Source organism: Erpetoichthys calabaricus, chromosome 7 (genome assembly GCF_900747795.2).
Source record: "Erpetoichthys calabaricus chromosome 7, fErpCal1.3, whole genome shotgun sequence".
In the NCBI taxonomy this organism is placed as follows: domain Eukaryota; kingdom Metazoa; phylum Chordata; class Cladistia; order Polypteriformes; family Polypteridae; genus Erpetoichthys; species Erpetoichthys calabaricus.
In genome coordinates, this window is record NC_041400.2 from 97,692,746 (window position 1) to 97,712,127 (window position 19,382).

General features: G+C 41.4%; 1 protein-coding gene across 1 annotated transcript in view; it reads right to left on the minus strand.

Moving 5' to 3' along the window:
• The window catches only part of LOC114654132 (bifunctional 3'-phosphoadenosine 5'-phosphosulfate synthase 1), a 75,007-nt gene extending 55,629 nt beyond the window's left edge, over positions 1 to 19,378 (minus strand). The window contains exons 1-3 of the mRNA XM_051929459.1: positions 19,361 to 19,378; positions 17,068 to 17,181; positions 8,595 to 8,706 (exon numbers count right to left, since the gene is read on the minus strand). Coding sequence (XP_051785419.1) covers positions 8,595 to 8,706; positions 17,068 to 17,181; positions 19,361 to 19,378 — 244 coding nt within the window. The remainder of the gene's footprint in view (positions 1 to 8,594; positions 8,707 to 17,067; positions 17,182 to 19,360) is intronic.
• Between the last annotated feature and the right edge of the window lie 4 nt (positions 19,379 to 19,382).

The window sequence follows — 19,382 nt, forward strand, 5'->3', positions numbered from 1 at the left end:
ATATCATGAATGTAATGGATTCTGTGTCCTGTCGGAGAAAAAGAAAGCCCGTTTAAGAAGCAGGTAGTGATTCACACACAGAGCACATAGAAGATCAAATACAGAACAAAGCATTTAATGTGCTACTTTAGTTACAATGGGATTTGAGAAACTAGTAAATTAAACGATTTTAAGATGAAGTTTATGATGTTCTACTTTAATGGCAAAATAAACTATGTGATTAAAGTGGAAACTTCGAGATTAAAGTTGACATTTCGTGCTTTTTTCCCCCCACTGTGTGCCTATTTTTTTTTTGTCTGTACCCTAATAAGCTTTCATATGACATTCAGACGGTGGGCTACGACTTGCCTTTTCACGGCGACTTTGATATGTGATTTCTTTTTTATTTCGGGCACTGTGCGACTTTGTGAACTTGAGCTTTCGAGTTTCTCCGACACACTGTCACTTGACCAACTTCATTTTGTTGATTATACCACTGTTTAAACCAACAAATAGTACGTTTTTCCTTTGCCTCCATTTGGTATTCGCTGAAATTCTTATATTTTCCCCCGTGCTTTTCCCATTGTCTTTTCACAGAAGGCTGAGCTTAAGGGCTATTTATATTGATTTGCATATTCAAAGAGGAGTAATTCTGGGAGGAGTTAGGGCGGGACAGAAGGCGCGTGCACGTGCGTTAAATTCCGATCAGCGTGAAAAGTATGTAGCGGAAGAACGTGTAAGTTTGCGTACATACAGATTCCTGCATCTGGATTTTTCTGTGCGTACGAACATTCTTGCTTTTGTGCTTACGCCATGTTATAGTGTGAGTTCTACGCATGGCGTTATGCATGAGGCCCCAGGTCCCTCAACACCAGCTCCACAGCCGAGAAAACCCAGCAGTGTCTTTACTTCCTGCAAAAGCCGAGAAAACCCCACCTTCCATAGGACGACTATTGAGAGCATCCTGTGCAGCTGCATCACTGTCTGATTTGGGAATTGCACAGTCATGGATTGCAAGACCCTGCAGCGGATAATGAGGACAGCCGAGAATCTCTCTTCCCTCAATCACGGTCATGTACATCACAAGCTGTATCTGCAAAGCCAACAGCACTGTGGCGGACCCGACACATCCACTCGCATAAACTATTCACCCCCCTGACATCGGGGAAAAAGCATTCTGGCCTTCACCATCAAAATGTGTAATAGTTTCTTCCCTCAAGCCATAAGACTCTTAAAAACACTCAGGAACTAAACTTGCAGCACACAGACACCTTCCCACTCAACTTGTACTTATAGACAACTTGTACTTAATACTTGTAGACTTACTCACATATTCAGATATGGGAATGGACATCTGAGGAGTAAAATGCAAGACAATGATTATATTTTTAATTATGTACATTAAAGAACCATCAACAACAAATCAAATTAATAATATATTGAACAATTATTATAAAAGGGGCGGCACGGTGGTGCAGTGGGTAGCGCTGTTGCCTCACAGATAGGAGACCCGGGTTCGCTTCCTGGGTCCACCCTGCGTGGAGTTTGCATGTTCTCCCTGTGTCGGTGTGGGTTTCCTCCGGGTACTCCGGTTTCCTCCCACAGTCCAAAGACATGTAAGTTAGGTGCATTGGCGATCCTAAATTGTCCCTAGTGTGTGCTTGGTGTGTGGGTGTGTGTGTGTGCGCGCCCTGCAGTGGGCTGGCACCCTGCCCAGGGTTTGTTTCCTGCCTTGCGCCCTGTGTTGGCTGGGATTGGCTCCAGCAGACCCCTGTGACACTGTAGTTAGGATATAGCGGGTTGGATAATGGATGGAATTATTATAAAAGTAAACTTGAATATATCAAACTTTGCAGCTGCATGAATGAAAGGTGAAGTACCACTTCCGGTTAATGGAAATAGCCCAAAAGCTGATAGAAATCTACGTTTTGTACCTAATACTTGTATGCAAAATTTGGTTGTCCTAAGTGAAAGCGAACTGAAGTTATCATGTTTACACACACACACACACACACACAGGCTCCATTTGCTGGGAATCGCATCTGTTGAATATATTTCTTTAAATTCATCTTGCACCTGGCAATGTTGAATTTTTTTCTAACACCCTATGATGCTTTGTGAGGCCAATGTGACATCACAGAGCTGTAGCAGCCATGCACAGAACTTTCATGTATGGGTAATGTCAGATCATTGCTGAGCTGCTTCTTGCACATGTGATGTCACAACCCAATCACTATGCCAATCTTCCCACCCTTGCATGTATTTAAAAAACAAACAAAAAAACTTGCAGTATTTTTATATAAGGGGCACATTTGATCACAATGAGAATATTATGAATACTGCCTCCAGATAAACATCACTGATCCCTGTGCACTGGTAGCACATTACTGTGTATCATATTTGCATGCATAATTAGCCATGTGCTACAGCTAAGATCCAAAACAAGCCTTAAAGAAGCCCTCTCACAGAGAAAGAAAAAACATGTGACCACTGTGAAATAATAACCATAACAAAAGATTTATTACAGTGTACAGGTCTTCCGTCTTCTTCATGGAAGTAAAAGTGCAAACCATCGGCACAGATCAGAAACAAGAAAATAACACTCCAGCCAGAGATATTAAAGTCCAAGAAATTTGGTAAACATTTCATATAAAAGAATCAAAAGTGTATAAACAATTGCACATAAATCTGAATTTATTCATGTCAAATTACAGCAACTCAAAAGAGGCACATTTAATGTCCGCCTTATTCTTGGTGAATTCTTTTAAGTACTGTACTAAAATTTTACATGGAAAGCATGCTATATTCCTACAGAAGTTCTGCTAGTATGACACAAAGTAATGTAGACTGTTTAAGACTAATGTAGATGTTTTGTGGTTAAAGAACTGGAGTTTAAGACATGCACCATCTGTTCTCCTGTTTGGTATTGCAATCTCCTTTTTTTGTTTCTGCCCACTAGCTGTGGATGTGTGCTCTCTCTCACTTTGGCTCACTTGGTGTAGGGAAGGCACGAAGTGAGTATCTTGATTCAGCCTGCTTCTATTTGTTTTTGGCTATGTAAATTTACCGTATAAAAAGAATAAAAGTAAAAAGAAATATGAATGGTGGATGAGATAAATGTTATTTGGCTATGTATGACCTATTTACTCAACATTCTTATTTTACATTCGCTGCGCTTACCTCATTAGCAAATGGCAAGAATACGTTGACCATCTTACAAATACTGATCACTCATTTGGATTCTACATACAGTGGAACCTCGGTTCATGAACGTCTCGGTACACGTACAACTCTGTTTACGACCAAAAAGTTCGCCAAACTTTTGCCTCGGTTCACGACCACACACTCGGTATACAAACAAGCCAGGTTCCCTTGCGGTTTGTACATGTTCAGTCTCTCCCTGTGCATTTCCTGTGCAGCGAGCAAGAGAGGGAGCGAGAGAGCGCGACACACACACACACAGGCAGCACGAGAGAGAGGCAACGCGAGAGGCAGAGGCACACACACAGGCAGCGCGAGACAGAGAGAGCCGCGCACACACACACAGGAGCGCTCTAGAGAGACACACACACACAGGCACTCCAAGCTCGCAAGAGAGAGACGCTGGCACACACACACAGGCGCGGGAGAGAGAGGCGCACACACACACACAGGAGCACGCTAGACAGACACACACACACACAGGCGCTCCAGGCTCACAAAAGAGAGACGCACACACATACACACAGGTGCGGGAGAGAGAGGCGTGCACACACACAGGAGCACGCTAGAGAGACACACACACAGGCGCTCCAGGCTGCAAAAGAGAGACGCACGCACACACACACAGGCGAGAGAGAGAGAGAGAAAGAGAGCGAGCGAGGGATGCATAAGGTAGAGAAGGCTTGTTTTTGTTTTCAGTTCTATTTACAGTGATCAGTTCGTAGCCTGCATTGTTGCAATGTTACTTTTCTTGGTGGTTTATTAAATTACAGATTTTTCAAATGTTCATTTTTTTCCCCTGTGCTTAAAACTCATTAAAAAAGTGTTTTTAGCAAGCGGTTCCTAGCACTATAGCGCGAACTATTGCAGTGTTAGTTTTCTCTGTTGTTCAAGGTTTTCTCAGTGTTATTCAATGTTTTTACATTTAGTTTACCATTACGCTGTGCATTTTATGGTATAATTAACTATATTTGTGCTTAAAAACTAATATATATATACATATACACATACACACACACACACACACACACATACATACATACATACAGTTCGTACGGTCTGGAACGGATTAATTGTATTTACATACAATCCTATGGGAGAAATTGCTTCAGTTCACGACCAACTCGGTTTACGACCAGAGTTTTGGAACGAATTATGGTCGTGAACCGAGGTTCCACTGTACTCTTAAAAAGAGGTATTGAAAAAACACAGAAAGCATGTCACTACTCCATTAGGAACCAAAAGGATAAAAGAAAATAAAAAAAAAAATTTAAAAAAAAATCGCTCTTCGGTTTTAAACATGTGTTAAAAATATTTACAAAAACTAAACTGTTGAACAATATACCTACTAGTGTGCCTGTAGGCAGAATAAGTAGCCCAACTACAAGTAACACCATCATTTGGAAAAAGTTAAAGTAGCATGTGCTCACTGACATCAATAACTGTTACAAATGATCATAACCATTGTTAATTATACTCACCATATTGTGACCTTACTACGAAAATGTTCTGACACTTTTTTCTTAGTCTAAACATACACAAGTCAGTATCTCAGCCTCCCTAAGGTATGCGTTCTCTCTACTTTTGTTGCTCGCTGCTTGACTATACCCTCACTACTACTTCCTTGATTGTGTTAAAAAAGGTGCACCTGCCAGTGAGGGGGCACTCATTGAATTAATAAGTTTGCATTTAATATTAGAGAGTGTGCAAAATGACGACAGCGAGTGAGAAATGGTTTCAAAACCATTTTACATGGGTCTGTCAGAGGTCACTTTCCTGTTGCACTTGATGTAATTCAGTTGTGTAAATTTTAACAGTCGATCTGCAATTAGACAAAGAGGCTCTGTTTTCTTTGTAAAGCCAACACTGATTAGGTGTAAGGGTAGGAGGGTGTGGGGTTTAGGTACAGTTTTTTTTTTTCTGTTTCTCAATATTAAATTGGTTAACCGTTTAAATTTATTTTTTACTCACACCTCTAATTCCAGCTACATCCAGTGCCGCAACTTAAAGCAATTGAAGAAGCAAGTCCCACGATACTGCTTCATGGCACAGCTAACTTGTGCTCCAAGACTGGAACTCTGTGAGCACAATGATATATATAAATGTATTGCTAATTTGTGGCCACTAGTTTTATTTTGTTTGTAGTTATCATCCCGTCATGGCAAAGTGAACTCGACAGGGTTCGCTCAATTTTTTTTTTTTTTTTTTTGAGAACTGGCTCACTACTACGTCTCCATTCAAACAGGCTAAGCTAAACGTGGTACTTGAACTCTGGGCATGCTCCAGGGGCCTCATGTATAACGCCATGCATAAAGTTCACACTAAAATATGGCGTACGGACAATAGTGGAAATGTGCATATGCACAAAAAAATCCAGATGCATAAATCTGTGCATACACCAAGTTCCATGCACTTCCCCTTTACAAATTCCAACTAACATGAACTTTAACACACATGCACGCTTCTACAGCCCCACCCCGACTCCTCCCAGAATTTTGCGTATTTTAATATTCAAATCAATATAAATATCACCTTCCATTCAGTGTTTGGTAAAAAAAAAACAATGGAAAAGGAACGTGGAAAAAAAGAAGAATTTTAACAAAAGAGAAGTGAAGTTAAGGAAAAATGTACTATTTGTTGGCTTACTCAGTACTATAAGAAACAAAAGCGCGGCAGAGACACTCAAAAGTTCAAGTTCAGAAAGTCGCACAGTGCCCGAAAGAAAAAACATGTGGTCAGATATCATAGTCACTGTGAAAATAAACACTGTGTGTTTATTATGTTTCAGACAATATTACAAAAACTGACCCCTATGCAATTGTCAGGCAGTGAGAATGCTGCTGTGCCGAATACGTCTTTGGCCGCTGGCTGCACATACACCTCTACCTTGGAAGCTACTGGGAGGGCAACTGGCTGTGTGCTGACGGGCTGTTATGGAGTCACAAAATGCAATAGCTGATGCCGTAAGACATGTGGCTATGAACTAAGGAATATAAGGGTTGTACTATGTGATACTGACCACAAATGAAATGACTTGGTTAAAAAATAAATGCTGCATCTGATTACTTGTTTTTACATTTAGCTAATTACATTCAAACAAAGTTGTAATGCTATATGATCTAGCTGATCATTTGGTGAGTCAGGGTCTGGTTCATCATAGACCATCAATTCAGGTACATACTTGCACACTGCTATACACTTTCTGTACACTATAGAGCAGCAACATTAATAGAGTGGAAATGCTTTGTATTTCAATGAGAAATTCAATGACAGCACCAAGCACCACAATAGACGGATTCTCTGCACTTTACTTTGAGCTGGCTCACTATCCTTAAAAGTACTGCTTGCCTTTTGCCACACTAGTTGTAAAAAGCACCTGCGACTGTGTGGAGCTGCCACTTTTATAGGTTCCAGCTATACAGGTGCTGGTCATAAAATTAGAATATCATGACAAAGTTGATTTATTTCAGTAATACCATTCAAAAAGTTAAACTTGTATATTAGATTCATTCATTACACACAGACTGATGTATTTCAAATGTTTATTTCTTTTAATGTTGATGATTATAACTGACAACTAATGAAAGTCCCAAATTCAGTATCTCGGAAAATTAGAATATTGTGAAAAGGTTCAATATTGAAGACACCTGGTGCCACACTCTAATCAGCTAATTAACTCAAAACACCTGCAAAAGCCTTTAAATGGTCTCTCAGTCTAGTTCTGTAGGCTACACAATCATGGGGAAGACTGCTGACTTGACAGTTGTCCAAAAGACGACCATTGACACCTTGCACAAGGAGGGCAAGACACAAAAGGTCATTGCTAAAGAGGCTGGCTGTTCACAGAGCTCTGTGTCCAAGCACATTAAGAGAGGTGAAAGGAAGGACAAGATGTGGTAGAAAAAAAGTGTACAAGCAATAGGGATAACCGCACCCTGGAGAGGATTGTGAAACAAAACCCATTCAAAAATGTGGCGGAGATTCACAAAGAGTGGACTGCAGCTGGAGTCAGTGCTTCAAGAACCACCATGCACAGACATATGCAAGACATGGGTTTCAGCTGTCGCATTCCTTGTGTCAAGCCACTCTTGAACAAGAGACAGTGTCAGAAGCATCTCGCCTGGGCTAAAGACAAAAAGGACTGGACTGCTGCTGAGTGGTCCAAAGTTATGTTCTCTGATGAAACTAAATTTTGCATTTCCTTTGGAAATCAAGGTCCCAGAGTCTGGAGGAAGAGAGGAGAGGCACAGAATCCACGTTGCGTGAGGTCCAGTGTAAACTTTCCACAGTCAGTGATGGTTTGGGGTGCCATGTCATCTGCTGGTGTTGGTCCATTGTGTTTTCTGAGGTCCAAGGTCAACGCAGCCGTCTACCAGGAAGTTTTAGAGCACTTCATGCTTCCTGCTGCTGACGAACTTTATGGAGATGCAGATTTCATTTTCCAACGGGACCTGGCACCTGCACACAGATGCCAAAGCTACCAGTACCTGGTTTAAGGACCATGGTATCCCTGTTCTTGATTGGCCAGCAAACTCGCCTGACCTTAACCCCATAGAAAATCTATGGGGTATTGTGAAGAGGAAGATGCAATATGCCAGACCCAACAATTCAGAAGAGCTGAAGGCCACTATCAGAGCAACATGGGCTCTCATAACACCTGAGCAGTGCCACAGACTGATCGACTCCATGCCACGCCGCATTGCTGCAGTAATCCAGGCCAAAGGAGCCCCAACTACATATTGAGTGCTGTACATGCTCATACTTTTCATGTTCATACCTTTCAGTTGGCCAACATTTCTAAAAATCCTTTTTTTGCAGTAGTCTTAATTGATATTCTAATTTTCCGAGATACTGAATTTGGGACTTTCATTAGTTGTCTGTTATAATCAACATTAAAAGAAATAAACATTTGAAATACATCAGTCTGTGTGTAATGAATGAATCTAATATACAAGTTTCACTTTTTGAATGGAATTACTGAAATAAATCAACTTTGTCATGATATTCTAATTTTATGACCAGCACCTGTATATGAGGTAATGTTAGCTCATTCTTTTGATGATTCATCCCTGGCTGATGTAACTTTTCCAACGTCATTGCAATAGCAATGTGCACACAGTTGACCGCTCCGATTACATTTGGAAAGCCGGATGTTGCTGCGTATTGCACTTTTATGTTTGCCAGTTCAACCACAGTGTAAGGAAATTTTACTTATCTGAATGACAAGCGGATAATACCATCTTATACAGCTGGAATGGCACGACTAATGGCTCAGAATAAATGAAATAACATATTTGTTAGTACTTTCAAGATTTTATGATGACAACAAATGATCCTTTACATAAAATATAAACAATGAGATTTTTAATTGCACAACATTTATAAAAAGAAAAGGCCGGAGTTTAAGATATTACCATCCAAAAGGCAATTGAAGTGGAGGCACTGAAGATATTCTCGCTCCCTCATAAAACCATTCAGTGGGGTGGCCCATCCTTCTGCCAAAACCTGCACCCATTGCATATCAACCTAGAAATAAGAGTGAAATATTCATATTAATAAAAAAATGTCCTTCAAAAACAACACCTATTCCACTGCACCTTATGCCTATATTAGATTTAAATTTGAAACTGTATGTTAAATGACAAAACAGCAAATATCGAAGATCAGTAGAAAATATCTGAATTTCAAATTGAAAAATATGAAATAATTCATTTGTCTTAAGTTTAATGAAATGGCCCTGTGCATAAAGACTTAAGCTCTCTGGGTATCCCAGATATATATGTCAGTATCTATAAACAGAGCTCTGATTATTCCTTTATAAAAAAATCTAGGCCTAACAGTTTGCGCACTTCACAAAGAGATGACTCTGAGCCATAGGTAAGAATTTTATGAAGGTTTTAGTAATGATCTCATGGTCCTGGGTCATCCTGTATGCCAAGACAAAGTAAAAACTAAAATAAAAATCTAGATGCATACATATAGTGTATTGCAAAACGTTTCAGTCCCTTGACCAATTGTCTGATTTTATGTTTTTTTCTAGCACAATGGGCTTTTTGTTTTTAAATAAGTTAACAGTACACATGGCAAACATATGGAGCATCTGAGTAATCTGCCTCATAAAATTATGTTTTAAATATATATCTTACTTCTCAAACTGTGGAAGCATTCATTTAGCCTGGAAGCATGAAAGATGAGAGTGTCAGAAGAGGCTGACAGCAGCATACCTCATCATGGTGTTGCATCAATAAAATGACACTAGGTTCCAACTAAAGCAGAGGTTATCCATGAGGGTGCAATAAAATTACACATATTGTGTGGAATGGCTGGGACGCCCTCAGAATGGAAGGAAGGGGGTGGGGTTAGGGATTATGAGTACAGGACATCATCTCACCCAGATCACTAGATGGCAGCCCCCTGGGTTGTGGCAGCACCACATATTCCCACAGGCAATCATGGGAACTGAAATTCTGGATCAGCACTGCTGGGTTCTGTGGACACCACCAGGAGGTGCAGAGAGGACTACAGAGCTCTACTCTGTAGGTCTCCATCTTTACCCAAAAGTACTCCAGGGCCAAGCCTTTGGAACACCGGAAGTACTTCTATGGATAACATAAAAGGAGCTGCCTGCCACAACTTCAGGAGCCACAGTTGGAAGGAGTGGAGAGCGAGAGAAAGAAAGAAAGAGAGGAAGAAAGCGAAAGAAAGAAAGTTGTTTTGCTTAACTGTATGTGTGTCTGTGGTGTCAGAAACTCTTGCTAGAACACTTGAACACCAAATAAAGGTCTTTGTCTTGTATGAACTTGTGTCAAAGCCTGTGTGTCGGGTGTTTGGGGAGCTGGTGCACCCCCTGATGGCCACAATACACACATGCACACTCACAGGGTAAGGCCTCCTTTTGCTCTAAAACCAGCCTTGACTGCACATGGTGTGAATTTCACAAGCTGTTTTAAACATTCCTTGGAGATTTAGGTCCATATTGACATAACTGCATCATGAAGTTTCTGCAGATTTATCAGCTGCGCAATAATCCTGTAAATCTCTTGCCATACCATGATCCAGAGATATTCTATTGGAGTTGGATCCAGTGACTATGCTCACGAAACCAGTTTGAGACAACTTTTGATGTGTGACATACATCCAGCATGATAGTGCACCAAGATGAATAAATTGTTGCTACCCATGTGCATCCCTGCGTGGCCACAATACTGTAATAGGTGGTAGCATTTAAGCTATGAGTATGACTGATTGGTATTAATGGTCCCAAAGTATGCCAAGAAACTGTTTCCCACACCATTATACCACCACCACTACCACCCTAATGGTAAATACTAGCAACGATTGAGCATGAAACTTAATGTAGTATAATCGGTTCATGTCAAATTCATTGCCATATTTGTTGTACACTGTAAAATGAAGTGCATGCTTAGCTAAGTGCATCACACCACCACTGTCCAGCTACCTGAATATTGCTTCACAGATTATCAAATATAACAATAATAAGTAATGATAAGCACAACAGCTGTAAGTAAGTTTTGTAAGTTTTTCTGGGGATGTGGGGGTGTAGAAAGATAGAAAGGAAGATTATCCTTTAAGGATTTGGCAAAACATTTCCATGAAAAGGCTCCACATTAAAATAAACAAAGGAAAAGTGTCTTTTGTAAATGCAACATGTCTGACATATATAAATATAAGTCAGTATTTCTCAACCACTGTATTCGGTTGCAGGTTACCACCAGTGGGTTACAAGTGGCAGTCCTTGGGTTGGGAAAAAAAAACACCTGGAGAGGGGGTGGGGGCTGAGTACCGAGTTGCTGCGATACACTCTTGGTTTGGAAAAGCGATCAACAGTGATGGGAACCCCAAAACCCCCAACCCCTCTACCTCACCCAACTCTTCAATTGCTGTCTGTACATCGTCAAAGAACGTAGAGTAAAACTGGGTTCCAAGGCCATAAAGGTTAAGAAACACTACTTTAACTCTTTGAGGGCTGAATATTTTTTCCAAATTGTTTCTGAAAAGCAATGGTTTCACACAGAAATCAACATAAAACGTCTGTTGCTGCATGCTGTGGTTGTCAGTTTGCCAAGAATATGCGGCAGTCTTGTTGCCAGGCTGTCTTTGCGTGGCTGGGACAAAGTCACAGTGCATTGCAATCTGGTTTCTACCTCTTATCATTGTTAAGTGTCAGTTCTCCCTGGCGAACATTATCAGTACAACGATTAGCTGGGGACCAATCAGCTGAAGCTGGAACCTCACATTCATTTTCAATCACTTGTATCAAAATCGGAGTCCAACAAGTCATAGTCCAGTTCAGAGATAATAGGCAAAAACGTCGTCCATGGAGTATTTTGCTTTACGCATTTGCTTTGATCGCTTGCCAGATGTCTGTCATTTTTGCCATTGTTTCCCACACGAGCACAGGAAATCTTGGTCAAACCAAAGAATCTAACTTTCCTTCTAGCAACAAGAGTCCAACTAAAACATAACAGCTGGTTTTGTCACAGTTTACAGTCGATTACCATCGTCAGCTGCTCCTTTTGACAAAAGTCGACATCAGCCCTGAAAGAGTTAAGATAAACACTGTATTCCAGAGAAACATACTTAGAACATGTGATTCCCCATGGCACAGTCCCTTGGTCAGGCATCCAGTAGTTTGCAGACTGAGGATAGACCAGTAACAAGTGAGGAGACAGACAAGTGCAAAAATGGGCAAAGTGTTTATTCCACAACAAAGAATTGAAGTTTCCACAGTGCTTCAATAAAAATAGTGTCTTTGGATGAATAAAAATAATTAAAAGTATCCCATTAACAGCAGGAGTTCAACATAAAACAGTCAGTCACTTTTAAAGAGAGATGAGCCTCCGTCTGCCTTCACTACTATTTTAAAACAGAAAAGAAGATCTGGACCTATCCTCTTAGCAGGATCACACTCTCTCTCTCTGTTGTGCTCTCTTCTAGGGTAACCCAAATAAGGCATACACCATCCTGTACTGTTCTTGTCCCACTTTTTAACTTGTGCTCTCTTCCTTTCTTCCTTCAATTAATCTCTTCTCTTTCTCATAGCCCTGGGTATGACGTTAAACTGCATCCGGCCCTGCAAGCGGTCCTACAACTTGCATGGAAATCATGGGGGTTGGTGGCAGGATTGGCACTCCAGCCACCATTAAAAAAACTTCACAAATCTCTGAGATGACAGAAAGGACTCATTTTTGCTCTCCACAGGAGTAGCTCTGCTGCAGCCGCCCATAGGAAGGCTGCTCACATTATGAAAGAGATGGGGGAAAGCCCTCGGGAGCCCCATCCCCGGAAGAGTCGAAACCGTTGAAGAGCCAATGGGGTCAGGTCTGTTGGGAATCGGAACTGGTGTGGTGCGGAGGCATTGCCCACTGCACAGCAGCATTTGGGTCCCAATTTGAGGCAGCCCATACGGGTGGGAGCATGGAACGTCTTGTCTCTCCAGCAAGATGATCATCTTCCTCTGCTGTTGGAGGATCTTCGTAAACTCTGCATTTCAGTGGCAGCACTCTCTGAGGTGCACAGATCAGGGACTGGCCAGATCTTTGTAGGTGGATACACATTTTATTGGTCTGGTCGGTCTGATGGCAGTCATACTCTGGGAGTAGCTGTTGCTGTAGCGTATTGGCTTCTTCCGATGGTGTCCGATATCACTCCTTTCAATGAACATATTATAAGACTCAGATTACGGCACTCCCTGGGTGCCTTGTCTGTTGTCTCAGTGTATACTCCGACCGCAGTGAGTGATATCTCGGCGAGGGAGCCACTTTATTTGCAGCTTCGCTCTGTGGTTGATGGTTGCCCACAAGGTGACACTCCTCTGGTCATGGGTGACTTCAATGCAGCTGGCTATGAGAACTGTCTCGGTCCCCATGGGTCTGGTGACCATGGTGAAAGTGGCTCCACGTTCCTTGACTTTGCAAAGGGTCAGGGGCTGCGAATCACTGGATCCTGGTTCCAGCGCCCAGAACTGCATCGTTGGACTTGGTACTCCAATACTGGTGGTGCGGTGAAGTAGATCCATCACATCCTCGTGGGCAGACGCTGAAGGATCTTGCAAACATACAGGGTCTAAAGAAGCGCCCAGTTTGTAAATTCTGACCACACACTACTTGTTGCTACTCTTAGGATCCAGCTTAGGTCCAGCAGGTTACCGCCTACTAGAAAAAGGAGTCTGGACTTGGCCAGACTCCAAGACCAGGCTGTTTCTAATGAGTTTGCACGCAGTTTGTGTGAGGAACTTGCAGATTTGGATACGACTGCCGATCCTAATGTGATGTGGGAGACCTTCCGTGACAAGACCCTGAAGGTTGCTGAGGGTTGTGTTGGTGTTACCGGTGTTCCCAGAAGGAGATGTTTCATCTCACAGGGCACCCTGGATATCATTGAGAGGTGTCGCAGCGCACGGCTCAATAGCAACTCTGGTCTGTACCGGGAACCGAGAAGGAAGGCTGCGAGGGATATGAGGGCAGGTAAAGAGGCATTTGTTAAAGGAATCTGTGAGCAAGTGATACACCATCTGTGGTCTAGCGACCCACGTCCTGCTTACAGAGGAATAGAAGCATTACGCACATCTAAATATGTTCCTCGGAGAGCCACAGTCAGGGCAGCTGATTGAATGGTCCTTACAGATGACACTGCAGTTGTGACCCACTGGGCTGGATACTTTGAGCAGTTGTTCAAAGCTGAACGTCCAGCTAGTATGTTGGATATCTCTGGGTCCACGATCCTTGAGGCTGATACTCCAATTAGCTGTGAACCACCCAATCTCACGGAGATTGCACAGGTGGTGAACCAGCTGAGGAGGGGAAAGGCTGCAGGGATCTGTGGTATCCGGGGTGAACTTCTCCAGCCTGGTGGTAAGGCTGTCCTCCTGGCATTACAAGCAATCTTTGCTTTCATTTGGGAGACTGTCATCATCCCAACTGACTGGAAAAAGGGACTTGTCGTCCCTGTCTGGAAAGGGAAGGGTGATCACCTGGATTGCAGCAACTACATGGGGATAACACTGCTCTTGGTGCAGGGTAAGGTCCTTGCTAGGGTCACCCTCAATAGGATCCATGATCACTTGCTCACCTACCAGCGACCGGAACAGTCTACCATTGACCTCATCCTGGCACTGAGGGTTCTCATGGAGCGCAAATGCAAATATCGGCAGAGTTTCTTTGTAGCCTTTTGTCGATTTTCGCAAAGCGTTTGACTCTTGATTGAGCTGCCCTATGGGACATCCTGAGAGTTTGAGGGATCCCTTCGAGGTTCCTGGCTATCATGGTTGGCCTGTACACTGGTACTGTGAGTGCTGTGCAGAGTGGAGGCAGAACCTCTACGTTTTTCCCAGTTGATTCTGGGGTTGTTTTTTCTTTTCTACAAGACCTGTATAAAAGTTGTATTGATGATCATGTTGGTGCTACCTCTTGCTCATGAAGACAGCTACAGGAATTTGATAATGATTTTACTAGCATGCATCTCTCTCTCAAGTTTAGAGTGAATGTTTCCACCACAACTCTGCCATTTTTAGATATCAGTATTTATATCTGCTTTCCAGGACTTAAAACCTCTGTCTATTAACAGCCAACAGACTTGCACAGTTACTTTCCCTATGCGGCTCCTTTCATCCTTGGCACTCTGCCTCCCTTACAGTTTATTGGACTCCGTCGAATGAGGAGTTTCTTCATTCATAGAGGATTCCCTGCTTTGTGATGCAAGGTCTTTAAGCAAGGCAGAAGTTCACTGTGTAACATCGTTTCTATGAGGAACTCCATTAATGAAACTCGTATCACACCCTGGTCCTCCTATTCTACTCTAGCACTCCCCCAAACAACCCACAAGCCATCAAACAAAAACAGAAGCCATTTTCCCAATCTTCCACCTAGCCTAAAAAAAAACTTCTTGTTTGCAACTTACATCACACAGGAGAGCCATATTACTCACCAGCCACTTTGAGCTGTAATGGGAGCTACTGTGTCACTTGAAGAAAAATAAGCATTGTATCTGTTCCCTCTAGTAAATTCAATATTAAACAGGCCTTTTGCCGGTCTAAATGTCTTTTTGCTGCATTTCTTGTAGAAAGTGTTAAGATATCTCTCTAGGGTGAAACAGGGAGATGGCGAGAAGATTGTTTTAGGGTGCACATTTGAGCTGTTGAGATCAAAGGTCTTACAAAGCCTTTGTAGAACATTTCACATGCCTTGATCATAGCCACATCAATCTCTGTGTGTTCTTTCATGGATCTTCAAAAAACAAACAAAAGAAGTTAAGCTCATTCTCAGCCTGGGATCACATATTTCTCCAGGTCTCAACATCGTTCAAGGGCCTTTTCCTGGTAATTATGTCTTTTTAAGAATTAAGTCTAAGTAAATAAGTATTCATTCAGTATAAGGTACTAGCTGATTACCCAGTGGATTCGCTCACTTTATGCAAGGGAAAAAAATAAAATGTAGTCTGTAAGTTATTAAACAGTAACACATTAACATTTTAAGAAGTAAAGATACATTGAGCACTACTGGAGTGGTTTCGGGTAAACTACATTTTAATGGCGGTATAACACAACAGGTAAATAGTACTAACAGCAGCTAAAATGTATTTGGATTAGCTCTCAGTAGTAGATCCCTTTTGAAAGGAGCTACACGACGGCTGTGGTAGAGAAATTACATTTTCTTTGTGAACGTCCAAATTTCTGCCTGTGGTAATATGTGCCTTACTGGCATTACCAGCAATTAAGGAAAATTAGTTTTGTGTCCTCTGCAGTGTTGAGAGAGAAAGGCTTTGGTTTGGGATAAAAGGAAAAAAGGTATAAAGAAAGGAAATTTGCCTTTTTCTTTTCTATAGTGTAGAGAGACGTCTTCGCTGACGATATGAGCGCCTTTTGGGGAGCGTCGCAGCGGGTCTCGTGTAGACTGGAGAGACGGCCCTGCCATTAACCGGCTGGGATGGCACTGTCGGTCCTCCACTCCTGTGCGTGCCTCCCGCGACCTCATAACCCTATACGTGCAAAAGAAAGTGCGAAGCGCCTTAATATTAGTTTGCCGCGGTCTAGAAAAGGGATCCCGTTTTTGCAGTTGTCTGGGCTATAGCTCAGGGGAAGGAGGAAAAAAATTAAAAGTGCTTACTTTCACTTAAGGCAGAAGCGCAGTCACCGTCTCAAAGGCCGGCACAGCTACGCACGTGCGCGCCGGCTGATCGACTTTTATAGTATTTTTGCAGGGCAGGAGACATCACTTTTTGCAAACACGTTCACGTCATCGCGTGCCTACGGAGGGATGACGTGGAACAGGTTAATTGGTCGGCGCGAGGGCGCCGAATACAAAAAGGAATTACAGCGCCTGACAACCTTGCACTATGTGCCTGTGATTCAAGAGAAAAATAATTCTGATAAATGTGGACGCTGCCCTTCCGTGCTTAATGGGCAGGAGGTCCAAACAATTCCCAAGTCCAACACTTTACATCTAAGAAGATGTACAGACTTCTTCATGTAAACTCTCCATCTTCTTAAAATAATTGATTACAAAAGCAACCTTGAATGTTTCGGGGTTTTAGTGACCCGAACTCACCTTAAGGGACAGTAAGTAGTTGTGTAAGGCAATTTACAAACAGAGTCCTGATTCAATGGCGCCGATTACACTCCTTCGCAAAGATTTCCACTCTCCCTGGAGCCGACGGGGCACTTGAAGTGTCACAAACAGTGCGAGAAGATAGGACGCTGCCCGAAACTGTGAAGCTCTCAACTCGGCAGAGCAGCCCAACATTCCGTGCCTCCCAGCGTCCACTTTGTTCTCAATGTGATTTCCATATCGCGTGGTCATACACGTCATTTCCATTTCAAACACGAAAAGAATTTTATATATACAGTATAGATAAATGGAAAATATGTACCTTGTTAATCTGCAATGCTGGTAAAGTTTCTGCATCTGCTTTGGCTAAGTCCAGCTTGTTTTCAGATACATAGAGCTCCTTAATTTCATATGATGCATCCACTGGTACAATATCCTGTAAAAACATAAAATGAACATGAACAAAATTATTAAAATAAATATTCAGTCAAATTTTCTAGGAAGAGTTTACTCTGCAATTACAAAAACTTATTTACTTTGTTTGACAGGAACAGTTTATTTAAAAAAAACTATATAACTGCTATTAATTAGCTTTTGCCCTTTTAAAATAATTTAAAAACCTATTCTCTTCATTTTCGAAAGTAAATCCTTAGCTTCTAATTTTTTATCTTCTAAATAAGACAGATTATTCTGCAGAAAGTATTCACATTTCTATTAAAATAAAGCATCAGAGAAAACAAATAACTATTCTGTTACATCTGCCCTAGTAGTTACTATTCTGATTTTAAAAATATCCACAATATTTGAAATATGGAAATTAATAAAAAAACAGCAAAAGTTGAAATTTTTGTGCCATCAAATTAACAAAATAAACACATCTTCATAAAGCACAAGATGGGAGAATGCTTTCTAATTTACATTTCGTACTTATTTACTGATGTAAAAATACACCATTAGGTCAAAACGGAGGAAACAAATATCAACAAGCAAGTTTATAAAGTGGATTAAAAATGTAAATGAAGTTAAAGCACAAAGATTCAAAATAAAAAAAAGAAATGCATTGCAATATATGAGAGAGAGAGAGAGAGAGAGGGAGAGCGCAAGAGATGCCCAAATTAAGAGAATTAGCCTATAGTTCCACCTAGTGGACATTTTGGGAATGTACTTTTCAAAACCATTCATAAGCTAGTGACAGTGACAAGGCACTATTAATGCGAATAGCTGATAGGTTGTTGCCCTATTGGTAAACGTGGGAAAAGAACCAAACAACAGTCTATGGCCCAAGTTATTTATTTATTTATTAAACACCCTTAATGAATGCTGGTTCATTTATATGTACTATAGGAGAAAGCAGAAGCTAGAGGTGTTAAAAATTAGCATCATGGAGTTCTGTAGGAACACATTTGGTTGTCCAAATACTCTTTAGCTTCCAGTTGGCTATCCGAGCTTGTGCCTTTCAAAGTTTTACATTGTTAAAAGTATTTGCAACCACTGATCCCAAATACTTGGCGAGAGAGAGAGGTTGTTAATTATTTCATTCTGCTCTCCATTTAGTTGTAGAGGAAGATGCGGGCCGTACTCAGGGCTGATTATCATTTCCTTAGTCTTGCTTACGTTTATTACTATTTCAATTCATTCTGCTGCTTGACGCGCTCTAGTTGTTGTTGTGTTCTTTCTTTTTCTAGTAGAGCTACGTCATTGGTGTAGTCTAAGTCATTGGACCATTCTGGTATTTGCCTGGTTTCTCTGGGATGGGTCATGAAGTGGAATTACTCTGCGGAGTTCTGCATGACATAATTGAGTAAGATGATCAATAAAAATGGAGACAACACATCACATCTAGAGAGCTTTCATTGCTTGTACTATTTTTTGAAGAATTCCATAGCAACACAGAATTGGAAACATAATGTTGTGCTCTATAAAGTCAAAATTCTTTTTGAAATCTGTTATAGTGTTCTCTGTACGTGCTTGTGACGCTGTCTCTTGTTCAAGAGTGGCTTGACACAAGGAATGCGACAGCTGAAACCCATGTCTTGCATACGTCTGTGCGTGGTGGTTCTTGAAGCACTGACTCCAGCTGCAGTCCACTCTTTGTGAATCTCCCCCACATTTTTGAATGGGTTTTGTTTCACAATCCTCTCCAGGGTGCGGTTATCCCTATTGCTTGTACACTTTTTTCTACCACATCTTGTCCTTCCCTTCGCCTCTCTATTAATGTGCTTGGACACAGAGCTCTGTGAACAGCCAGCCTCTTTAGCAATGACCTTTTGTGTCTTACCCTCCTTGTGCAAGGTGTCAATGGTCGTCTTCTGGACAACTGTCAAGTCAGCAGTCTTCCCCATGATTGTGTAGCCTACAGAACTAGACTGAGAGACCATTTAAAGGCTTTTGCAGGTGTTTTGAGTTAATTAGCTGATTAGAGTGTGGCACCAGGTATCTTCAATATTGAACCTTTTCACAATATTCTAATTTTCCGAGATACTGAATTTGGGACTTTCATTAGTTGTCAGTTATAATCATCAAAATTAAAAGAAATAAACATTTGAAATACATCAGTCTGTGTGTAATGAATGAATCTAAAATACAAGTTTAACTTTTTGAATGGTATTACTGACATAAATCAACTTTGTCATGATA